General features: G+C 47.5%; 1 protein-coding gene across 6 annotated transcripts in view; it reads right to left on the reverse strand.

Annotated features, from left to right (window-relative positions):
• ARAP1 (ArfGAP with RhoGAP domain, ankyrin repeat and PH domain 1) overlaps positions 1–19,643 on the reverse strand; it is a 406,767-nt gene that overhangs the window by 41,774 nt on the left and 345,350 nt on the right. For all 6 annotated transcript variants that reach the window (XM_082244568.1, XM_082244572.1, XM_082244571.1 and 3 more), the window contains exons 21-28: positions 18,592–18,798; positions 13,351–13,456; positions 11,419–11,566; positions 10,010–10,090; positions 9,859–9,924; positions 8,522–8,639; positions 5,917–6,033; positions 2,937–3,073 (exon numbers count right to left, since the gene is read on the reverse strand). In XM_082244568.1, the coding sequence (XP_082100694.1) occupies positions 2,937–3,073; positions 5,917–6,033; positions 8,522–8,639; positions 9,859–9,924; positions 10,010–10,090; positions 11,419–11,566; positions 13,351–13,456; positions 18,592–18,798 (980 nt within the window). The remainder of the gene's footprint in view (positions 1–2,936; positions 3,074–5,916; positions 6,034–8,521; positions 8,640–9,858; positions 9,925–10,009; positions 10,091–11,418; positions 11,567–13,350; positions 13,457–18,591; positions 18,799–19,643) is intronic.

The raw sequence follows: 19,643 nt of genomic DNA on the forward strand, positions 1-19,643 counted from the left end.
TTGCTGGATTGGGATGTCTCATTGCTGGATTGGGGTGTCTCTTTGCTGAATATATTGGGCCTTCTCTTTTCTGGATTGGTATGTCTCTTTGCTGGATTGGGATATCTCATTGCTGGATTGGGATGTCTCTTTGCTGAATATATAGGTCTGTCTCTTTGCTGGATTGGGATGTCTCATTGCTGGATTGGGATGTCTCATTGCTGGACTGGGATGTCTCATTGCTGAATATATGGGGCCTTCTCTTTTCTGGATTGGGATGTCTCTTTGCTGGATTGGGCAATTGCTTTGCTGATTATACGGGGATGCCTGTTTTCTGGATTGGATTCATTTTCATATATTAAGTTGTAAGAGTGTTAAAAAAAAATCGGATGCACTGAAGGACTCGGTAGAATAGCCAGTGGGCGGATTTAGTGGGACGACCATTGGACGGGACCTAGGGGGCCCAGGCCTAAAGCTGTGTAAGGGGCCCAAAAATTTCTGATGGCTGTCCTGCTGAAGATAGTTCTTATTGACATTGGCTGTATGTTTGGGGTGGTTGTCCTGCTGCCGAATCACTTTGGGGCCAATCACACGCCTCCCTGATGGTATGGTATGATAGAAAAATATCTGCCTGTATTTGTCAGCATTGAGGACACCATTGATCCTGACCAAATCTCCAACTCCATCTGTGGAAATGCAGCCCCAGATTTGCAAGGAACCTCCACCATGCTTCACAGTTGGTTGCAGACACTGATTATTGTAGCGCTCTCCAGCGCTTCACCAACAAACTGCCCCCTGCTACAGCCAAATATTTCACATTTTGACTCATCAATCCAGAGCATCTGGTGCCATTTTTCTACACCCCAGTTCCGATGTTTTCCTGCACAGGGTGTGGAAACAAGGCTAAGCGACTCAACTATACAGGAAAACATAGGAACTGCGGTGCAGATAAATGGCAGCAGGAGCTATGTACTTATGAGTAAAATGTAAAATGTTTCACTAGAGCAGAGGGCAGTTGGTTGGTTAAGGGCTGGGGAGCAGTACAATAATGAGTGTCTGCAGGCAACTGTGAAGCATGGTGGAGGTTCCCTACAAGTCTAGGGCTGCATTTCTGTAAAAGGAGTTGGAGATTTGGTCAGGATCAATGGTGTTCTTAATGCTGAGAAATACAGGCAGATACATCTCCATCACGCCATACCATCAGGGAGGCGTGTGATTGGCCCTAAAGTGATTCGGCAGCAGGACAACCACCCCAAACATACAGCCAATGTCAATAAGAACTATCTTCAGCAGGGCAGCCATCAGAAAGTTTTGGGCCCCTTACACAGCTTTAGGCCTGGCTGGGCCCATCCAATGGCCATCCCACTAAATCCCCCCACTGGCTATTCTACCGAGTCCTTCAGTGCATCTGCTTTTTTTAACACTTTTACAACCTAATATATGAAAATGAATCCAATCCAGCAAACAGGTATCCGCATATAATCAGCAAAGCAATTGCCCAATCCAGCAAAGAGACATCCCAATCCAGAAAAGAGAAGGCCCAATATATTCTGCAAAGAGACATCCCAATCCAGCCAAGAGACATCCCAATCCAGAAAAGAGAAGGCCCAATATATTCTGCAAAGAGACATCCCAAACCAGCAAAGAGACCTCCCAATCCAGCAGTGAGACATCCCAATCCAGCAAAGAAAAATCCCAATCCAGCAATGAGACATCCCAATCCAGCAAAGAGACAGACCCATATATTCAGCAAAAGAGACATCCCAATCCAGAAAAGAGAAGGCCCAATATATTATGTAAATAGACATCCCAATCCAGCAATGAGACATCCCAATCCAGCAATGAGACATCCCAATCCAGTAAAGAGAAATCCCAATCCAGCAAAGAGACATCCCAATCCAGCAAAGAGACACCCCAATCCAGCAAGGAGACAGACCCATATATTAAGCAAAGAGACACCCCAATCCAGCAAGGAGACAGACCCATATATTAAGCAAAGAGACACCCCAATCCAGCAAGGAGACAGACCCATATATTAAGCAAAGAGACATCCCAATCCAGAAAAAAGACATCCCACCGGCTGCATTGGCTCACTCGGTAGCTGTCCTGCTGTAGCAATTGCTAGTTACTACAGAAGCAACAACTCTGTCTCATTGGTTGGGGCCTGGGCGGCTGGGCCCCTTGGTACGTCCGGGCCCCTTACATGTGTATGGCCTGTCGTTGCCCCCCCCCCCCCCCCAGATGGCAGACCTGATCTTCAGCATAAAGAACAAGAAATCCTGGAAGTGATGGTTTGGCCCCCACAGAGCCCTGATCTCATCATCATGGAGTCTGCCAGGGATGACATGAAGATACAGAAGGATTGGAGGCAGCCGACTTCCACAGAAGATCTGTGCTCAGTTCTCCAAGATGAACACAGAACAACCTACCTGCCGAGTTCCTTCACCAACTGTGTGCCAAGTGTTCCTGAAGGCAAACGGTGGTGACACCAAATATTGGTTGGATTGGGATTTCTCTTCTGTTCATTTACTTTCCACTTTGTTAATTGATACAAATAAACTATTAACGCTTCTATTTCTGAATAGAAGTGTTATTAGTCACCACTACCACCACAGCCCCAGCTCTGCTCTATGGCTTCACGGCACAATAAAGTCCATAATTCTTCTAGCTATGCGACATTGCCCCCCCCCCCACCTGCGCTCTGGATCAGCAATAACATCATCACACTCCTGGGGTCTCACAGCCGCCATCCAATCTAACACACACTCATGTCTACAGAGAAGGCAGCCAGCCGAAAGACTGATTTCACCTTTCAGGTGGTGTGCAGCTCTAGCTCTATACAGATGGAGTTGATATCAAGGCTTTCTTTGAAGGATATCTGTAAACTGAAATGATCCAAATCGGTGTGTATGGGGAACGTCGAGTCCCATTAGAGAGAAAATACCGACGGCACCTACCCGGATCTCCCGGTACATCCGCAGCGTGGTGCTGTTCAGCATGAAGTAACGCTCGTGGAATTTTGCGGTGAAGTCCAGCAGGCTTTTATCTTCCCGGAACCTCATCATCCCGGTCTTGGAGTCTCCCACTCGATTTTCTAAAACAACGAGAAGATGAATATGGAAATGAATGCTTTGGCCGGATTATAACCCATATATGAGAAATCTGATTGACTGCAAATCTAAAACTGGTCACATGCATCACAATCTGATTGTACAATCTCCTAAGGTTAGCCACGCATCTCACAATCTGACTGTAGAATTTCCTTCATGTTCCAAGTCTGGGCTCTCACGGTATGTAGAAGTCGGTAGATCTAGAAGAAGGTTGTACAATAAAATTGTAGCATGTGTCCAGCTTTAAATTCACCAACAACTTTGTAGCCCAAGGGATTGATTGGATACACTTTGAAAGGATTGTTCAGGTAAGCCAGTGGTGCCTTGAAAAATATAAGGGCCCTCAAGTGCAGCCCCTGCAAATTCCAGAGGGCCACATAGTAGCAGCAGGTTAAAGTACATTGTGCTGAGTTAGGTAGCACATTCAAAAATAACCCCCAGCATTGGAGCCAGTGACCACAATAATAACCCCCATCATTGGTATAAGCAGCTGCAATGATAACCCCCAGCAATGGAGCCAGTGACCACAATATTAACGCCCCACCATTGGTATAAGCAGCTGCAAGGATAACCCCCAGCATTGGTGCCAGTGACCACAAAAATAACCCCCACCGCTAGTATAAGCAGCTGCAAGGATAACCCCCAGCATTGGTGCCAGTGACCACAAAAATAACCCCCACCACTAGTATAAGCAGCTGCAATGATAACCCCCAGCAATGGTGCCAGTGACCACAATATTAACCCCCATCATTGGTAAAAGCAGCTGCAATGATAACCCCCAGCATTAGTGCCAGTGACCACAATATTAACCCCCATCATTGGTAAAAGCAGCTGCAATGATAACCCCCAGCATTGGTGCCAGTGACCACAAAAATAACCCCCACCACTGGTATAAGCAGCTGCAATGATAACCCCCAGCATTGGTGCCAGTGACCACAAAAATAACCCCCACCACTAGTATAAGCAGCTGCAATGATAACCCCCAGCAATGGTGCCAGTGACCACAATATTAACCCCCATCATTGGTATAAGCAGCTGCAATGATAACCCCCAGCATTGGTGTCAGTGACCACAAAAATAACTGTAGCATTGGTGCCAGTGTCCACATTCATAACCCCCAGGATTGGTGTCCAAGAATGCATGAATACAATTCTCCAGGATTAGTGTCAGTAACCACAATAATAATCCCCAGCATTGGTGCCAGGTGACCACAATAATTACCCACAGCATTAGTGCCAGTAACCACAATAATAAGCTACAGCATTGGTGCCAGTGTTAACATTAATAACCCCCAGGATTGGTGTCTAAGAACACATCAATACAATTATAATTGGTGTCAGTGACCACAATAATAACCCTCAGCACTGGTGTAAGTGGCTGCAATAATAACCCCCAGCACTGGTGTAAGTGGCTGCAATAATAACCCCCAGCATTGGCATTAGTGACCACAATAATAACCCCCAGCATTGGTGCCAGTGACCACAATAATAACCCCCAGCATTGGTGCCAGTGACCACAATAATAACCCCCAGCATTGGTGCCAGTGACTACAATATTACCTCCAGGATTGGTGTCAGTGACCACAATAATAATCCCCAGCATTGGTGCCAGGTGACCACAATAATTACCCACAGCATTAGTGCCAGTAACCACAATAATAAGCTACAGCATTGGTGCCAGTGTTAACATTAATAACCCCCAGGATTGGTGTCTAAGAACACATCAATACAATTATAATTGGTGTCAGTGACCACAATAATAACCCTCAGCACTGGTGTAAGTGGCTGCAATAATAACCCCCAGCACTGGTGTAAGTGGCTGCAATAATAACCCCCAGCATTGGCATTAGTGACCACAATAATAACCCCCAGCATTGGTGCCAGTGACCACAATAATAACCCCCAGCATTGGTGCCAGTGACCACAATAATAACCCCCAGCATTGGTGCCAGTGACTACAATATTACCTCCAGGATTGGTGTCAGTGACTGTAATAAAATTCCCCAGAATCGGTGCCAGTCACCACTATAATATTGCCCAGCATTGGTGTAAGCAACCACAATAATAACCCCCAGCATTGGTGCCAGTGACCACAATAATAACCCCCAGGACTGGTGTAAATGAAGGCAATAATAACCCCCAGCATTGGTGCCAGTGACCACAATAATAACCCCCAGCACTGATATAAGTGAATGTAATCATAACCCCCAGGATTGGTGTCAGTGACCTAAATAATAACCCCTGGCATTGGTGCCAGTGACCACAATAATAACCCCCAGCACTGGTGTCCGAGAACGCCATACGAATCCCTAGAATTAGTGTCAGTGACCACAATAATAACTACCATCACTGGTGTCAGTGGTCACCATAATAACCCCCAGCATTTGTGCCAATAACCACAATAATAATCCCCAGCACTGCTCTCAGTGGCTGAATTAATAACCCCGGGCACTGGTGTCAGCGGCCACCATATAAACCCTCAGAATTGCTGTCAGTGACTGCAATAATAGCCCCAGCAATGGTGTCAGTGACTGCAACAATAGCCACCTCAGTGGTCAGTGACAGTGCTATATCATACCACCTTCATTGGTAGTCAGTGACCACAAAAAAAATTCCTAGCATTGGTGTCAGTGGCTGTAATAATAACCTCGTGGCAGTGCTATATTATGCTCTTCTCATTGGTAGTCAATAGCAATGCTTATTTGTATTATACAGCACATAACATTGCTACGACCTTACCCTCCCCCTGACACATTCCAGGGCAATAATGTTTGCATCATTGTCTTCCCCTCCCCCAATGCATACTTGATGTAGTTCAGGTCACTTACTAAGGTAAAATAGCATGGCGTCCATGTTGGGGTCCTCTTTTACCACCAGGTGGGTGCTGCTGTTGGCACTGGTATGGAAGATTGGCAGCACTTTCTCGGAGAAGTGTAGGGGGCGCTCTGCAGAGAGAAGAAAAGGTGGGAAACTGTAAACAATAAAGTCCCTGCAAGGGAAGTTTAAACCAGAACAATCCTTGCATTCAAATTAGGTCTTTATGCCTAAGACATGTTAAAGTAAACCTGTCAGCCACTGGAAAGTTTTAGATCTTTCAACTTGTAGGGTGTATAGTGCTGCAAAGAGAACATTGAGCCAATCAGAGGAATCCCTGCCCCCATGAAGGAGCTCACACTCTAATGTCCCCCATCACAGTCATACTAAGGTGGTTCGGATTGGTTTTGGTGGTGATTAGAGCAACTGGAAAAACACACACAAACACAGAAAGAACATACATATTCCATGCAGCTGAGATTTGAACCCAGGACCCCAGTGCTGCAAGGCAAGAGTGCCATCTGTCACTGTGAATTCTGAAAATGCTGTTTGCGTGGATTGGTGCCAGTGACCTCAATAATACCTCCAGCACTGGTACCAGCGACCACAATAACAACCCCTAGCATCGGTACCAGTGACCACAATAACAACCCCTAGCATCGGTACCAGTGACCATAATAATAACCTCCAGCATTGGTGCCAGTGACAATAATAATAACAACCCCCAGCATTGGTGACAGTGACTATAAAAATAGCCCCCAGCAATAGTAACCCCAGCATTGGTGCAAGTGACCATCAAAATAACCCCCAGCATTGGTGCCCGGTAACATAATAATAACCTCCAGCATTGGGGCTTGTGACTATAATAATAACCTCCAGCATTGGTGTCAGTGACAATAATAATAACCCTAAGCATTAGTACCAGTGTCCATAATAATAACCCCCATCATTGGTAACAGCGACCACAATAATAACCCCCCCTGCATTGTTACCAGTGACCATAACAATAACCTTCAGCATTGGTGCCAGTGACTATAATAATAACCCCCAGCATTAGTACCGGTGTTCATAATAATATCCCCCAGCATTGGTACCAGCAAACACAATAATAATCCCCCAGCATTGGTAACAGTAACCATAATAATAAACTTTAGCATTGGTGCCAGTGATCATAAAAATAACCTCCAAGGCTGGTACCAGTGACTATAATAATAACCCCCAGCATTGGTGCCTGTTACCATAAAAATAACCTCCAGCATTGGTGCTTGTGACTATAATAACAACCTCCAGCATTAGTACCAGTGTCCATAATATTACCCCCAGCATTGGTACCAGTGTCCATAATATTACCCCCAGCATTGGTACCAGTGTCCATAATAATAACCCCCAGCATTGGTACCAGTGACCACAATAATAACCCCCCTAGCATTGGTAACAGTAACCATAATAATAACCTGCAGCATTGGTGCCAGTGACCATAATAATACCCCCGAGCATTAGTGCCAGTGACCATAATAATAACCTCCAGCATTGGTGCCAGTGACCATAATAATAACCTTCAGCATTGGTGCCAGTGACCATAATAATAGCCCCGAGCATTAGTGCCAGTGACCATAATAATAACCTCCAGCATTGGTGCCAGTGACCATAATAATAACCCCCAGCATTGGTACCAGTGACCATAACAATGACCCCCAGCATTGGTGCCAGTGACCATAATAATAACCTCCAGCATTGGTGCCAGTGACCATAATAATAACCCCCAGCATTGGTACCAGTGACCATAATAATATCCTCCAGCATTGGTACCAGTGACCATAATAATAACCTTCAGCATTGGTGCCAGTGACCATAATAATAACCTTCAGCATTGGTGCCAATGACCATAATAATAACCCCCAGCATTGGTGCCAGTGACCATAATAATAACCCCCAGCATTGGTGCCAGTGACCATAATAATTACCTTCAGCATTGGCACCAGTGACCATAATAATAACCCCCAGCATTGGTACCAGTGACCATAATAATAACCCCCAGCATTGGTACCAGTGACTATAATAATAACCTCCAGCATTGGTACCTGTGACCATAATAATAACCCCCAGCATTGTTGCCAGTGACCATAATAATAACTCCCAGCATTGGTACCAGTGACCATAATAATAACCCTCAGCATTGGTACCTGTGACCATAATAATAACCCCCAGCATTGGTGCCAGTGACCATAATAATAACCCCCAGCATTGGTACCAGTGACCGCAATAATAACCCCCAGCATTGGTGTCAGTGACCATAATAATAACCCCCAGCATTAGTGCCAGTGACCATAATAATAACCCCCAGCATTAGTGCCAGTGACCATAATAATAACCCCCAGCATTGGTGTCAGTGACCATAATAATAACCCCCAGCATTAGTGCCAGTGACCATAATAATAACCCCCAGCATTAGTGCCAGTGACCATAATAATAACCCCCAGCATTGGTAACAGTGACCATAATAATAACCCCCAGCATTGCTGCCAGTGTTCAGTAATGGAATTCCGATTTCTAGCTCCGTAGTCAGAAAACATTGTCATACCGGGAAATTGTACCGCCCAGACATTGCTGCCCGCCTACCTATCTCCTCTGCGGTATCCACCTCAACGCAGCTCCAATATTCTCCCGCCTTCAGCGAGATGTTCCGCCTCTCCAGCAACGTCTCCACCAGCTCCTGGGCCGTCATGGTGACCGCAATCTGGAAAAGAGTAAGAAAATATGACAGATGATAGACAGGTACTCACATACACAGTGACAGATGATAGACAGGTACTCACATACACAGTGACAGATGATAGACAGGTACTCACATACACGTGGTGACAGGTGACAGGTACTCACATACACAGGGTGACAGATGACAGGTACACATACATAGGGTGACAGATGACAGGTACACATACATAGGGTGACAGATGACAGGTACTCCATACACACAGTGACAGATGACAGGTACTCATATACACAGGGTGACAGATGACAGGTACTCACACACAGTGACAGATGACAGGTACTCACATACACAGGGTGACAGATGACAGGTACTCACATACACAGGGTGACAGATGACAAGTACTCACATACACGTGGTGACAGATGACAGGTGCTCACATACACAGGGTGACAGATGACAGGTACTCACATACATGCGGTGACAGATGACAGGTACTCACACACACGTGGTGACAGATGACAGGTACTCACATACACAGGGTGACAGATGACAGGTACTCACATACATGCGGTGACAGATGACAGGTACTCACATACACGTGGTGACAGATGACAGGTACTCACATACACAGGGTGACAGATGACAGGTACTCACATACACAGGGTGACAGATGACAGGCACTCACATACACACGGTGACAGATGACAGGTACTCACATACACGTGGTGACAGATGACAGGTACTCACATACACGTGGTGACAGATGACAGGTACTCACATACACAGGGTGACAGATGACAGGTACTCACATACATGCGGTGACAGATGACAGGTACTCACATACACGTGGTGACAGATGACAGGTACTCACATACACAGGGTGACAGATGACAGGTACTCACATACACACGGTGACAGATGACAGGTACTCACATACACAGGGTGACAGATGACAGGTACTCACATACATGCGGTGACAGATGACAGGTACTCACATACACGTGGTGACAGATGACAGGTACTCAAATACACAGGGTGACAGATGACAGGTACTCACATACACATGGTGACAGATGACAGGTACTCACATACACATAGTGACAGATGACAGGTACTCACGTGGACAGGGTGACAGATGACAGGTACTCACATACACAGGGTGACAGATGACAGGTACTCACATACACAGGGTGACAGATGACAGGTACTCACATACACAGGGTGACAGATGACAGGTACTCACATGGACGTTCTGCTCACACTCCGGCTTCACCTCTCTCAGGTAGACAGAACAGATGAAGTCGGTTCCCTGCGAGGAGAAGATTGATAATGAGGACTGATATTTCTAGGAAATGAGGGGTCCCCTCTGCTCCGCCCCCCGCGTTGCGTCTTACCCTGGGCTTGGCCTGGGGGTTCCGCACTTTCATAATGGTGGAGGCGATGTCCAGCTGCTTCTGGAGCTCCTGCGGGTCCACCTGCAGAGAAAGGACAGTGACTCCGCCTGCAGCTGACTGCACTGGGTGGGGGAGGGGAGGGGGAGGGGCATGAAGGAGGATGCAATCACACATCTGAACCTGGCAGCAAATAAATCACCCGGGAAAAACATTCCATCCAGGAAACAGAACTGGTCTACATATAGAAGGTCTTCATGTACCTGTCTGCACCCTGCACCTGTCTGCACCCTGCACCTGTCTCCAGTCTACACTTTCTGCTGTCTGCATCTGCACCTGCCTGCACTTGTCTGCACCCTGCACCTGTCGGCAGTCTGCACCTGTCTGCGTCTGCACCTGTCGGCAGTCTGCACCTGTCGGCGTCTGCACCTGTCTGTTGAATGCCTGCAGTCTACACCTTTCTGCTGTCTGCAGTCTACATCTGTCTGTAGTCTACACCTGTCTGTACTTGTCTGTATATGCCTGCAGTCTACACCTGTCTGCTGTCTGCACCTGTCTGCACCTGTCTGCAGTCTACTCCTGTCTGCACTCCTTTGTGTCTGCCTGCAGACTGCACCTGTCTGCGTCTGCACCTGTCGGCAGTCTGCACCTGTCTGTGTATGCCTGCAGTCTACACCTGTCTGCAGTCTGCACCTGTCTGCATCTGCACCTGTCTGCAGTCCGCATCTGTCTGCAGTCTGCACCTGTCTGCATCTGTCTGTGTATGCCTGCAGTCTACACCTGTCTGATGTCTGCACCTGTCTGCAGTCTACACCTGTCTGCAGGCTTCACCTGTCTGCTGTCTGCACCTGTCTGCTGTCTGCACCTGTCTGCTGTCTGCACCTGTCTGCAGTCTACACCTGTCTGCAGTCTGCACTGTACAATTTTGGTAGCTGCATGTCTCAGAGGAGGACTATAATTGGGTATCACATAGGATTGTGGGAGGGGGATCTAAACTGCTGCTTCCAGCAGTCTGTAAAAAACAGTGGCAAAACTGTGGGCCCAAGACACCCCCAGGGGGCCACACGTACTATTCAGTTCCTGTTGTACTACCAAGAATTTTCAGAGGTGGCTGAGGTGGTTAGAGACTGCTAACATTCTACTGGTACAGTCAAAGACTTTAAATACGCTACAGGAGACTGTTAGTAACTGGGAATATGTAACATGAGACTGTCAGAGATCACCGCCACTACAACCCCTTTACAAATCAGTGCTACCTCTATTGGCTGCTGGGGCCTGGGGGCCACACCATAGGTACCAAAGGGCCACACTTGGTGGGTCATACATGGCTGTACTGATCCGAATTATAAGTTGTGGGTATTTCCGCCTCAGTCTAGGCCAGTGCTATAGAAGAGTCATAGGGTTTGACGTACATGAAATATTTCCAGGTAGAAGTTGATGAGGTCCTCCACCACTCGGCCCGGCTTGTAGTTTTGTCCATCCGTCTGGAAGAGCGTGGGACCGAACACAATGGCCAGATTGTGGATGTTCATCTGATTGACCCCTGAAAAGTGCTGAATACTGCGAGAGAAAAAAATAAATCACCAACATATAGAGTGTGAGAGATGGGAGAGGGGGAGAGAAAGAGAAAGACGGGAGAGGGGGAGAGATGGAAAGACGGGAGAGGGGGAGAGAAAGAGAAAGACGGGAGAGGGGGAGAGAAAGAGAAAGACGGGAGAGGGGGAGAGATGGAAAGACGGGAGAGGGGGAGAGATGGAAAGACGGGAGAGGGGGAGAGACTGCGATGGAAGAGGGGAAGAGAGAGAGAGACGGAGGAGAGAGGGGGAGTGAGAGACGGGAGAAGGGAAGAGAGAGAGAGACGGGAGAGGGGAAGAGAGAGAGAGACGGGAGAGGGGAAGAAAGAGAGACGGGAGAGGTGGAGAGAGACAGAAGAGGATGGAGAGAGAGAGAAGGGAGAGGGGAAGAGAGAGAGATGGGAGAGGGGAAGAGAGAGAGAGACGAGAGGGGGCAAGAAAGAGAGACAGAAGAGAGGGGGCAAGAGAGAGAGACAGAAGAGAGGGAGAGAGAGACGAGAGATGGGAAGATAGAGAGACCTGAGAGGATGAGAGAGAGAGAGAGACGGAAGATGGTGAGTGAGAGACGGGAAAGGGGGAAAGAGAGACGGGAGAGGGGAAGAGTGAGAGATGGGAAAGACAGGAGAGGGGAAGAGCGAGAGATGGGAGAGATGTGAGAGGGGGAGAGCGAGAGACGGGAGAGGGGAAGAGAAGGAGAGATGGGAGAGGAGAGATGGGAGAGGAGAGATTGGAGAGGAGAAGAGAGAGAGGAGACATGGTAGAGGAGAAGAGAGAGAGAGGAGAGATGGGAAAGAAGAGAGAGAAAGATGGGAGAGGGGGGAGAGAATGAGAGATGGAAAGAGAGAGAGAGAGAAACAGGAGATGGGAAGAGAGAGAGAGAGAGACGGGAGAGGGGAAAAGAGAGACATGAGAGGAGGAGAGAGAGCGAGACGTGAGAGGGGCCTAGAGATAGAAGAAGGGGTGAGAGATAGAAGAAGGGGAGAGAGACAGAAGAGGGGGATAGAGACAGAAGAGGGGGAGAGAGAGATGGAAGAGAGAGAGATGGGAGAAGGGGAGAGAGAGACGAGTGAGGGGAAGAGAGGGAGACGGGAGAGGGGGAAGAGAGAGAGATGGGAAGAATACACTTGGACTAATACTGGGGTCAGTGCACTGGAGAACACTCGGGGTGCAGGGGCCCTGTCCTAGCTAACCACAGGAGCCAGAAAGTCCCTCTGGGGAAGGGAAGGATCTGGTGAATACCTATTGGGATGCTATGAGAACACACTCAGGCTAACACTGGGGCCAGCACCTAGGAGAGCACTCGGGGTTTAGATGTAAGAGTTGTGGAAGGGACCTCTGTGGACTTACAGGCCCCAAGAGAGACAGATCTTCTCTTTAGGAAACAGAACAGTGACCAGGTTGGAGCACAACTGCTGAAACCGTTCTTGCACAGGAGATGGGGCAATGACATCTGGGTCCAGTAATCTCCCAAGGAGCAGAGGTAGGTCTGCCAATCTGTGCGGTGACATAGGAAGGTTGAAGGTGAGGTGGGAATGGGAGGTGAAGGTTCAGTCTGTACCCCTGGAATATCACTTGAGGCACCTAGGAGGTAAACTATCCAGGATCCCCAAAGATGAGCAAACAACCCTCAGTTCTGTAAGATAGCGCACACCCTCTCTGAAATGGTTTCCTGAGATATTTTGGGATCTACCGTAGTCTTCCAGTGCTGTGGCTCAGTTCCGGCTGAGAGTACGCCGTAGCCCGGCCACTGTCCCAATGATAAATAATTACCAGTGTAAGTGACTGATTAGTGCTTTTAATGTGGCTCTGTTGACAGGTGGAAGGATCTCCAGCAGCTCCTGGTAGTGTCGTATTCTCTCTTCCTCATCCTGAATCCCTGGAGGAAAAGAGGAGACACTTAACTGCTATAATTCTTCTTAATCTGGATTTAGTAATACATTTCCTGTCCCAGGGTGACAACGCTCACTCACTGCACTGTATTCTATGAAGGAGTAGGACTGGGTTACAGAACACCCCTCCTCTCCTCATCTCTACAACATAGGAGGGTGTGTTCTGTAGTCTTCAGAGATAGATGAGAACAATGTAACTGATAACAGTAAGTTGAGAGCCTACTAGGTGCAGTATAGAGGAGGTGGGTGCAGTATAGAGGTACTAGGTGCAGTGTGGAGGAGGTGGGTGCAGTATAGAGGTACTAGGTGCAGTATGGGGGTGGGTGCAGTATAGAGGTACTAGGTGCAGTGTGGAGGAGGTGGGTGAAGTATAGAGGTACTAGGTGCAGTGTGGAGGAGGTGGGTGCATTTTAGAGGTACTAGGTGCAGTGTGGAGGAGGTGGGTGCATTTTAGAGGTACTAGGTGCAGTACGGGGGAGGTGGGTGAAGTATAGAGGTACTAGATGCAATATGGAGGTGGGTGCAGTATAGAGGTACTAGGTGCAGTACGGGGGAGGTGGGTGAAGTATAGAGGTACTAGATGCAGTATGGAGGAGGTGGGTGCAGTATAGAGATACTAGGTGCAGTATGGGGGTGAGGGCAGTATAGAGGTACTAGGTGCAGTATAGAGGAGGTGGGTGCAGTATAGAGGTACTAGATGCAGGGTGGAGGAGGTGGGTGCATTTTGGAGGTACTAGGTGCAGTACGGGGGAGGTGGGTGAAGTATAGAGGTACTAGGTGCAGTATGGGGGTGGGTGCAGTATAGAGGTACTAGGTGCAGTGTGGAGGAGGTGGGTGCAGTATAGAGGTACTAGGTGCAGTGTGGAGGAGGTGGATGCATTTTAGAGGTACTAGGTGCAGTATGGAGGAGGTGGGTGCAGTATGGAGGAGGTTGGTGCAGTAAAGAGGTACTAGGTGCAGTATGGAGGAGGTGGGTGAAGTATAGAGGTACTAGGTGCAGTATGGAGGAGGTGGGTGCAGTATGGAGGAGGTTGGTGCAGTAAAGAGGTACTAGGTGCAGTATGGAGGAGGTGGGTGCAGTATAGAGGTACTAGGTGCAGTATGGAGGAGGTGGGTGCAGTATAGAGGTACTAGGTGCAGTATGGAGGAGATGGGTGCAGTATGGGGGAGGTGGGTGAAGTATAGAGGTACTAGGTGCAGTATGGGAGTGGGTGCAGTATAGAGGTACTAGGTGCAGTGTGGAGTAGGTGGGTGCATTTTAGAGGTACTAGATGCAGTATGGAGGAGGTGGGTGAAGTATAGAGGTACTAGGTGCAGTGTGGAGAAGGTGGGTTCAGTATAGAGGTACTAGGTGCAGTATGGGGGAGGTGGGTGAAGTATAGAGGTACTATGTGCAGTATGGGGGTGGGTGCAGTATAGAGGTACTAGGTGCAGGATGGAGGAGGTGAGTGAAGTATAGAGTTACTAGGTGCAGTATGGGGGTGGGGGCAGTATAGAGGTACTAGGTGCAGTGTGGAGGAGGTGGGTTCAGTATAGAGGTACTAGGTGCAGTATGGAGGAGGTGGGTGCGTTTTAGAGGTACTAGGTGCAGTATGGAGGAGGTTGGTGCAGTAATGAGGTACTAGGAGCAGTATGGAGGTGGATGTAGTATAGAGATACCAGGTTCAGTATGGAGAAAGTGGGTGTAGTATAGAGGATGTGGGTGCAGTGGGTGTAGTATAGAGGATGTGTGTGCAGCATAGAGGAGGTGGGTGCAGTATGGAGGAGGTGGGTGCAGTACGGAGGAGGTGGGTGCAGTATGGAGGAGGTGGGTGCAGTACACAAGAGGTGGATGCAGTACAGAGGAGGTGGGTGCAGTACAGAAGAGGTGGGTGCAGTATGGAGGTGGGTGCAGTACGGAGGTGGGTGCAGTACGGAGGTAGGTGCAGTACGGAGGAGGTGGGTACAGTACAGAGGAGGTGGGTGCAGTACAGAGGAGGTGGGTGCAGTACACAAGAGGTGGGTGCAGTACACAAGAGGTGGGTGCAGTATAGAGGTACTAGGTGCAGTATGGAGGAGGTGGGGGCAGTACTGAGGTACTAGGTGCAGTATAGAGGAAGTGGGGGCAGTACTGAAGTACAGTACAACCTAAAAGTAAGTGGTAATAATGCCCAGTAATCTATAACAACCATCAGTGAGCGGTATTAATGTGCAGTAACCTCTAGCAACCAATCAAAGAACAGTAGTGATCTGTTGTAATCTCTAGCTACCAATCAGTGTGCAATATTAATGTGCAGTAACCTCTAGCGACCAAAAAATGAGCAGTAATGATGTGCAGTAACCTCTAGCAACCAATCTATGAGCAGTAATGATGTGCAGTAACCTCTAGCAACCACTCTATGAGCGGTAATGATGTGCAGTAACCTCTAGCAACCAATCTTTGAGCGGTAACGATGTGCAGTAACCTCTAGCAACCAATCTATGAGCGGTAATGATGTGCAGTAACCTCTAGCAACCAATCTTTGAGCGGTAACGATGTGCAGTAACCTCTAGCAACCAATCTATGAGCGGTAATGATGTGCTGTAACCTCCAGCAACCAGTGAGTGGTAATGATCTGCTGTAATCTTTGGCAACTAATTGCAATCGCTTCCTGATCAGCTGCATAGATTTTGAGTCTAGTTGCAATTTATTGTATGTCTCAAAGCAGTTGGAGAACAAAATTGCATGGGGTTGGGGCCCAAGAAAATGTTTGCCCAGGGTCCAATCAATATTAAAGACGGTCCTGACTGTCCACATTCCTGCTGCCTAACATTTTCTTTGCTGTTTCAAAAGGTTTTCTTACACAATGCCTACCCTCCCGGTAATCCCAGAATTAATCCTTCCTATAACCCCAATACTAACCCTTCCTTTATAACCCTATGATTCGCTGGCCCTATAACCCCAATGCTAACCCTCCCTATAACCCCAACACTGACCCTACTGTAATCCCAACACTAGCGCTTCCTATAACTTCGATGCCAACCCTTTCCATAAACCCCAACCCTTCATGTAACCCCAATGCTAACCATCCGTATTACTCTAACACCAAGGCTACTTTCACACTGGTGATTAAGGCTGGTGGGAATTGTAGTGGCAGTTCCTGTCATTATACTGAATGGGGTTGGTGGCTGAACCTAGCCGCTGAGAGGGGCAGTAGGAATCTCCTTTTTCTGCTGCTACTATTCCCACCGGCCCTATTCACCTGTGTGAATGTAGCCTAACCCTCCTTTAACCTCATCATTAACTCTTCCTATAACCCTAACACTAACCCTCCCTGTAACCCCAACACTAACCCTTCCTGTAATCCCAACACTAACCCTTCCTGTAACCTCAACACTAACCCTTCCTGTAACCCTAATGCTAACCCTCCCTGTAACCCTAACACTAACCCTCCCTGTAACCCCAACACTAACCCTTCCTGTAACCCTAACACTAACCCTTCCTGTAACCCCAACACTAACCCTTCCCGTTACCAATAATGCTAAACCTCTGTATATCTCTAACACTAACCCTCCCTGTAATCCCAACACTAACCCTTCCTGTAACCCCAAAACTAACCCTTCCTGTAACCCCAACACTAACCCTTCCTCTAACCCCAACACTAACCCTTTCCGTTACCCCTAATGCTAAACCTCTGTATATCTCTAACACTAACCCTTCCTGTAACCCCAACACTAACCCTTCCTGTAACCCTAATGCTAACCCTTCCTGTAACCCCAACACTAACCCTTCCTGTAACCCTAACACTAACCCTTCCTGTAACCCCAACACTAACCCTTCCTCTAACCCCAACACTAACCCTTCCCGTTACCCCTAATGCTAAACCTCTGTATATCTCTAACACTAACCCTCCCTGTAATCCCAACACTAACCCTCTCTGTAACCCCAACACTAACCCTCCCTGTAACCCCAACACTAACCCTCCCTGTAATCCCAACACTAACCCTCTCTGTAACCCCAACACAAACCATCCCTGTAATCCCAACACTAACCCTCCCTGTAACCCCCAACACTAACCCTCCGTATAACTCTAACACTAACTCTCCCTGTAACCCCCAACACTATCCCCCCAATAAGTAATATTTACCCCTTGTCTGTGCTTTCATTTTTCCTGGACAAATGCTCTCTGTACTGAAGACTGACTTTCTTGTGGCATCGATGTCCTGGCTCCCCAATCCGCTGCTTACTAAGACCTGACCATGGCTCAGCACTGTTTGTACATAGGGTGTTTTGGAACACAAGGCACCTTCTATAAGCACAAGCTGCATCTACTGTATTCTTCAGCGACAGAAATAATTTAAGACCAAATATTTTAGGGTCACATCAGTAACCTGGAAAAGCCCAAGACCACATTTTGGTGACAGACGGGATTTGGTAGTATCTGGAGACATCCCAAGTCATTTACATGGTGGGTGACTCCATATTTTCAGCTACACCCTAGAAATCCATGAACCTCCTTCCACCTTGTTCACCCTTATCACTGCTATAAAAGGAATGGTGGATTCTATAGTGTGACTTGGTGAACAAAAACACGAGACAACCGGACATCTCTATCACCTGCAGGGCTTTTTTTCAGCAGGAACGCGGGGGAACGCAGTTCCGGCACCTTTAGTACTGAATGGTACTGTATTTAATGGCAAGGGGTGCTGGAGTGTGCTGGAGGGTCTTTTGGTACTGGCTGCTGAGGGATCTATTGTTGCTGGAGGGTATCTATTTTTGCATAGTTGTTTATTGTTTCTGGAGACGTCAATTGTTGCTGGTTTGCTGGAAGGGGGCTTATGATGCTGGGGAGTCAACTGTTGCTGGATAGGACCTGCTGTTGAGGAAGGGGTCTATTGATGCTAGGAGATCTGTGGTTGCTGGGGAGGGTCTATTGCTGGTGGTTGCATTTACCTGCTTTTCTTGCTATTACCAAATTCCATACAAATTACTTAGCACCACAAAAGGATACCTGGCTCTGTATTCTCTAAAGGGGGCAGCACTGAGAGGTTGAGGGTTTGAATCAAGAAACGGTGCTTGGGGGTGGGTAGGGGCAGAGACCAGAATTGACCCAGAAAGGGGGAGTTCCTGCACCTATTCTCTGAGAAGAAAAGCCCTGCTCACCTGTAACATGTAACCACTGCCTGCAATGCTCTGTGAATATTCCCTCCCCGAGTTCTCTGAAGAACCTTTTGAGGGTGTCAGACACATTGTCTACAGGTTCCTCCTCCTTGAAGACCACACTTCGAGCATCTTTCTTCAGAGCTTCCAGAAGACCAGTGATCTTTGATTTCTGTCCACTCTTTCGGTAGATCCCTTCAGATTCCACACCTGGCAGAAAAAAAAACCACAAAGCCTTGTTCAGTTGTGCATACTAAAATGTACAGCTAAAGATGTAGAGCTCATTCTGAGTTCACCTTTGCCCGCCCACGAGGATCACACTGCTGTATTCAAATTTTTGTGTTCCTGTTTACCTGCCCAAGATAGGCAATGGTCACCTTTTCTGTTATTACACTTGAATTCATCTTTACCTGCCCAAGATATGCAATGGTCACCTTTTCTGGTAATACTTTTTGAATTCATCTTTACCTGCCCATGAGGATCACACTGCTGCATTTTGTTTTCTTTTCTGTTCACCCTTACACGCCTACGAGGATCACGCACATTTAAATTTTGTATTAAACTTCAGTATTTATGCGGGTCAATGCATGCGTTAGAATACCACATACAGAAATGCATAGAGCGATATCACAGTCTTTGTATTGAGGGGATGTTTAACCACTTTACCACCGGAGAATTTTCCTGCTTTACGTCCAGGCCACTTTTTGCAACTTGGCACTGCGCGACTTTAACCGACAATTACGCGGTCATGCAACGCCGTACCCAAACGAAATTGACGTCCTTTTTTTCCCACAAACAGAGCTTTCTGTTGGTGGTATTTGATCACCTATGCGCTTTTCATTTTTTGCGATATTAATAAAAAAATAGCAAAAATTTTGCGAAAAAATTGACATTTTCTACTTTGACAGATAAAAAATATCCAATATATTCAATTTTTGTCATATATTTAGGCCAAAATGTATTTAGCTACATGTCTTTGACGAAAAAATTCTCAATGAGCGTATTTTTAACCGCTTTAAGACCGGAAGATTTTACCCCATTCCTGACCAGGCTAT

This window comes from Pelophylax lessonae (assembly GCF_965119305.1).
Source record: "Pelophylax lessonae genome assembly, chromosome: 2".
NCBI classification, from domain to species: domain Eukaryota; kingdom Metazoa; phylum Chordata; class Amphibia; order Anura; family Ranidae; genus Pelophylax; species Pelophylax lessonae.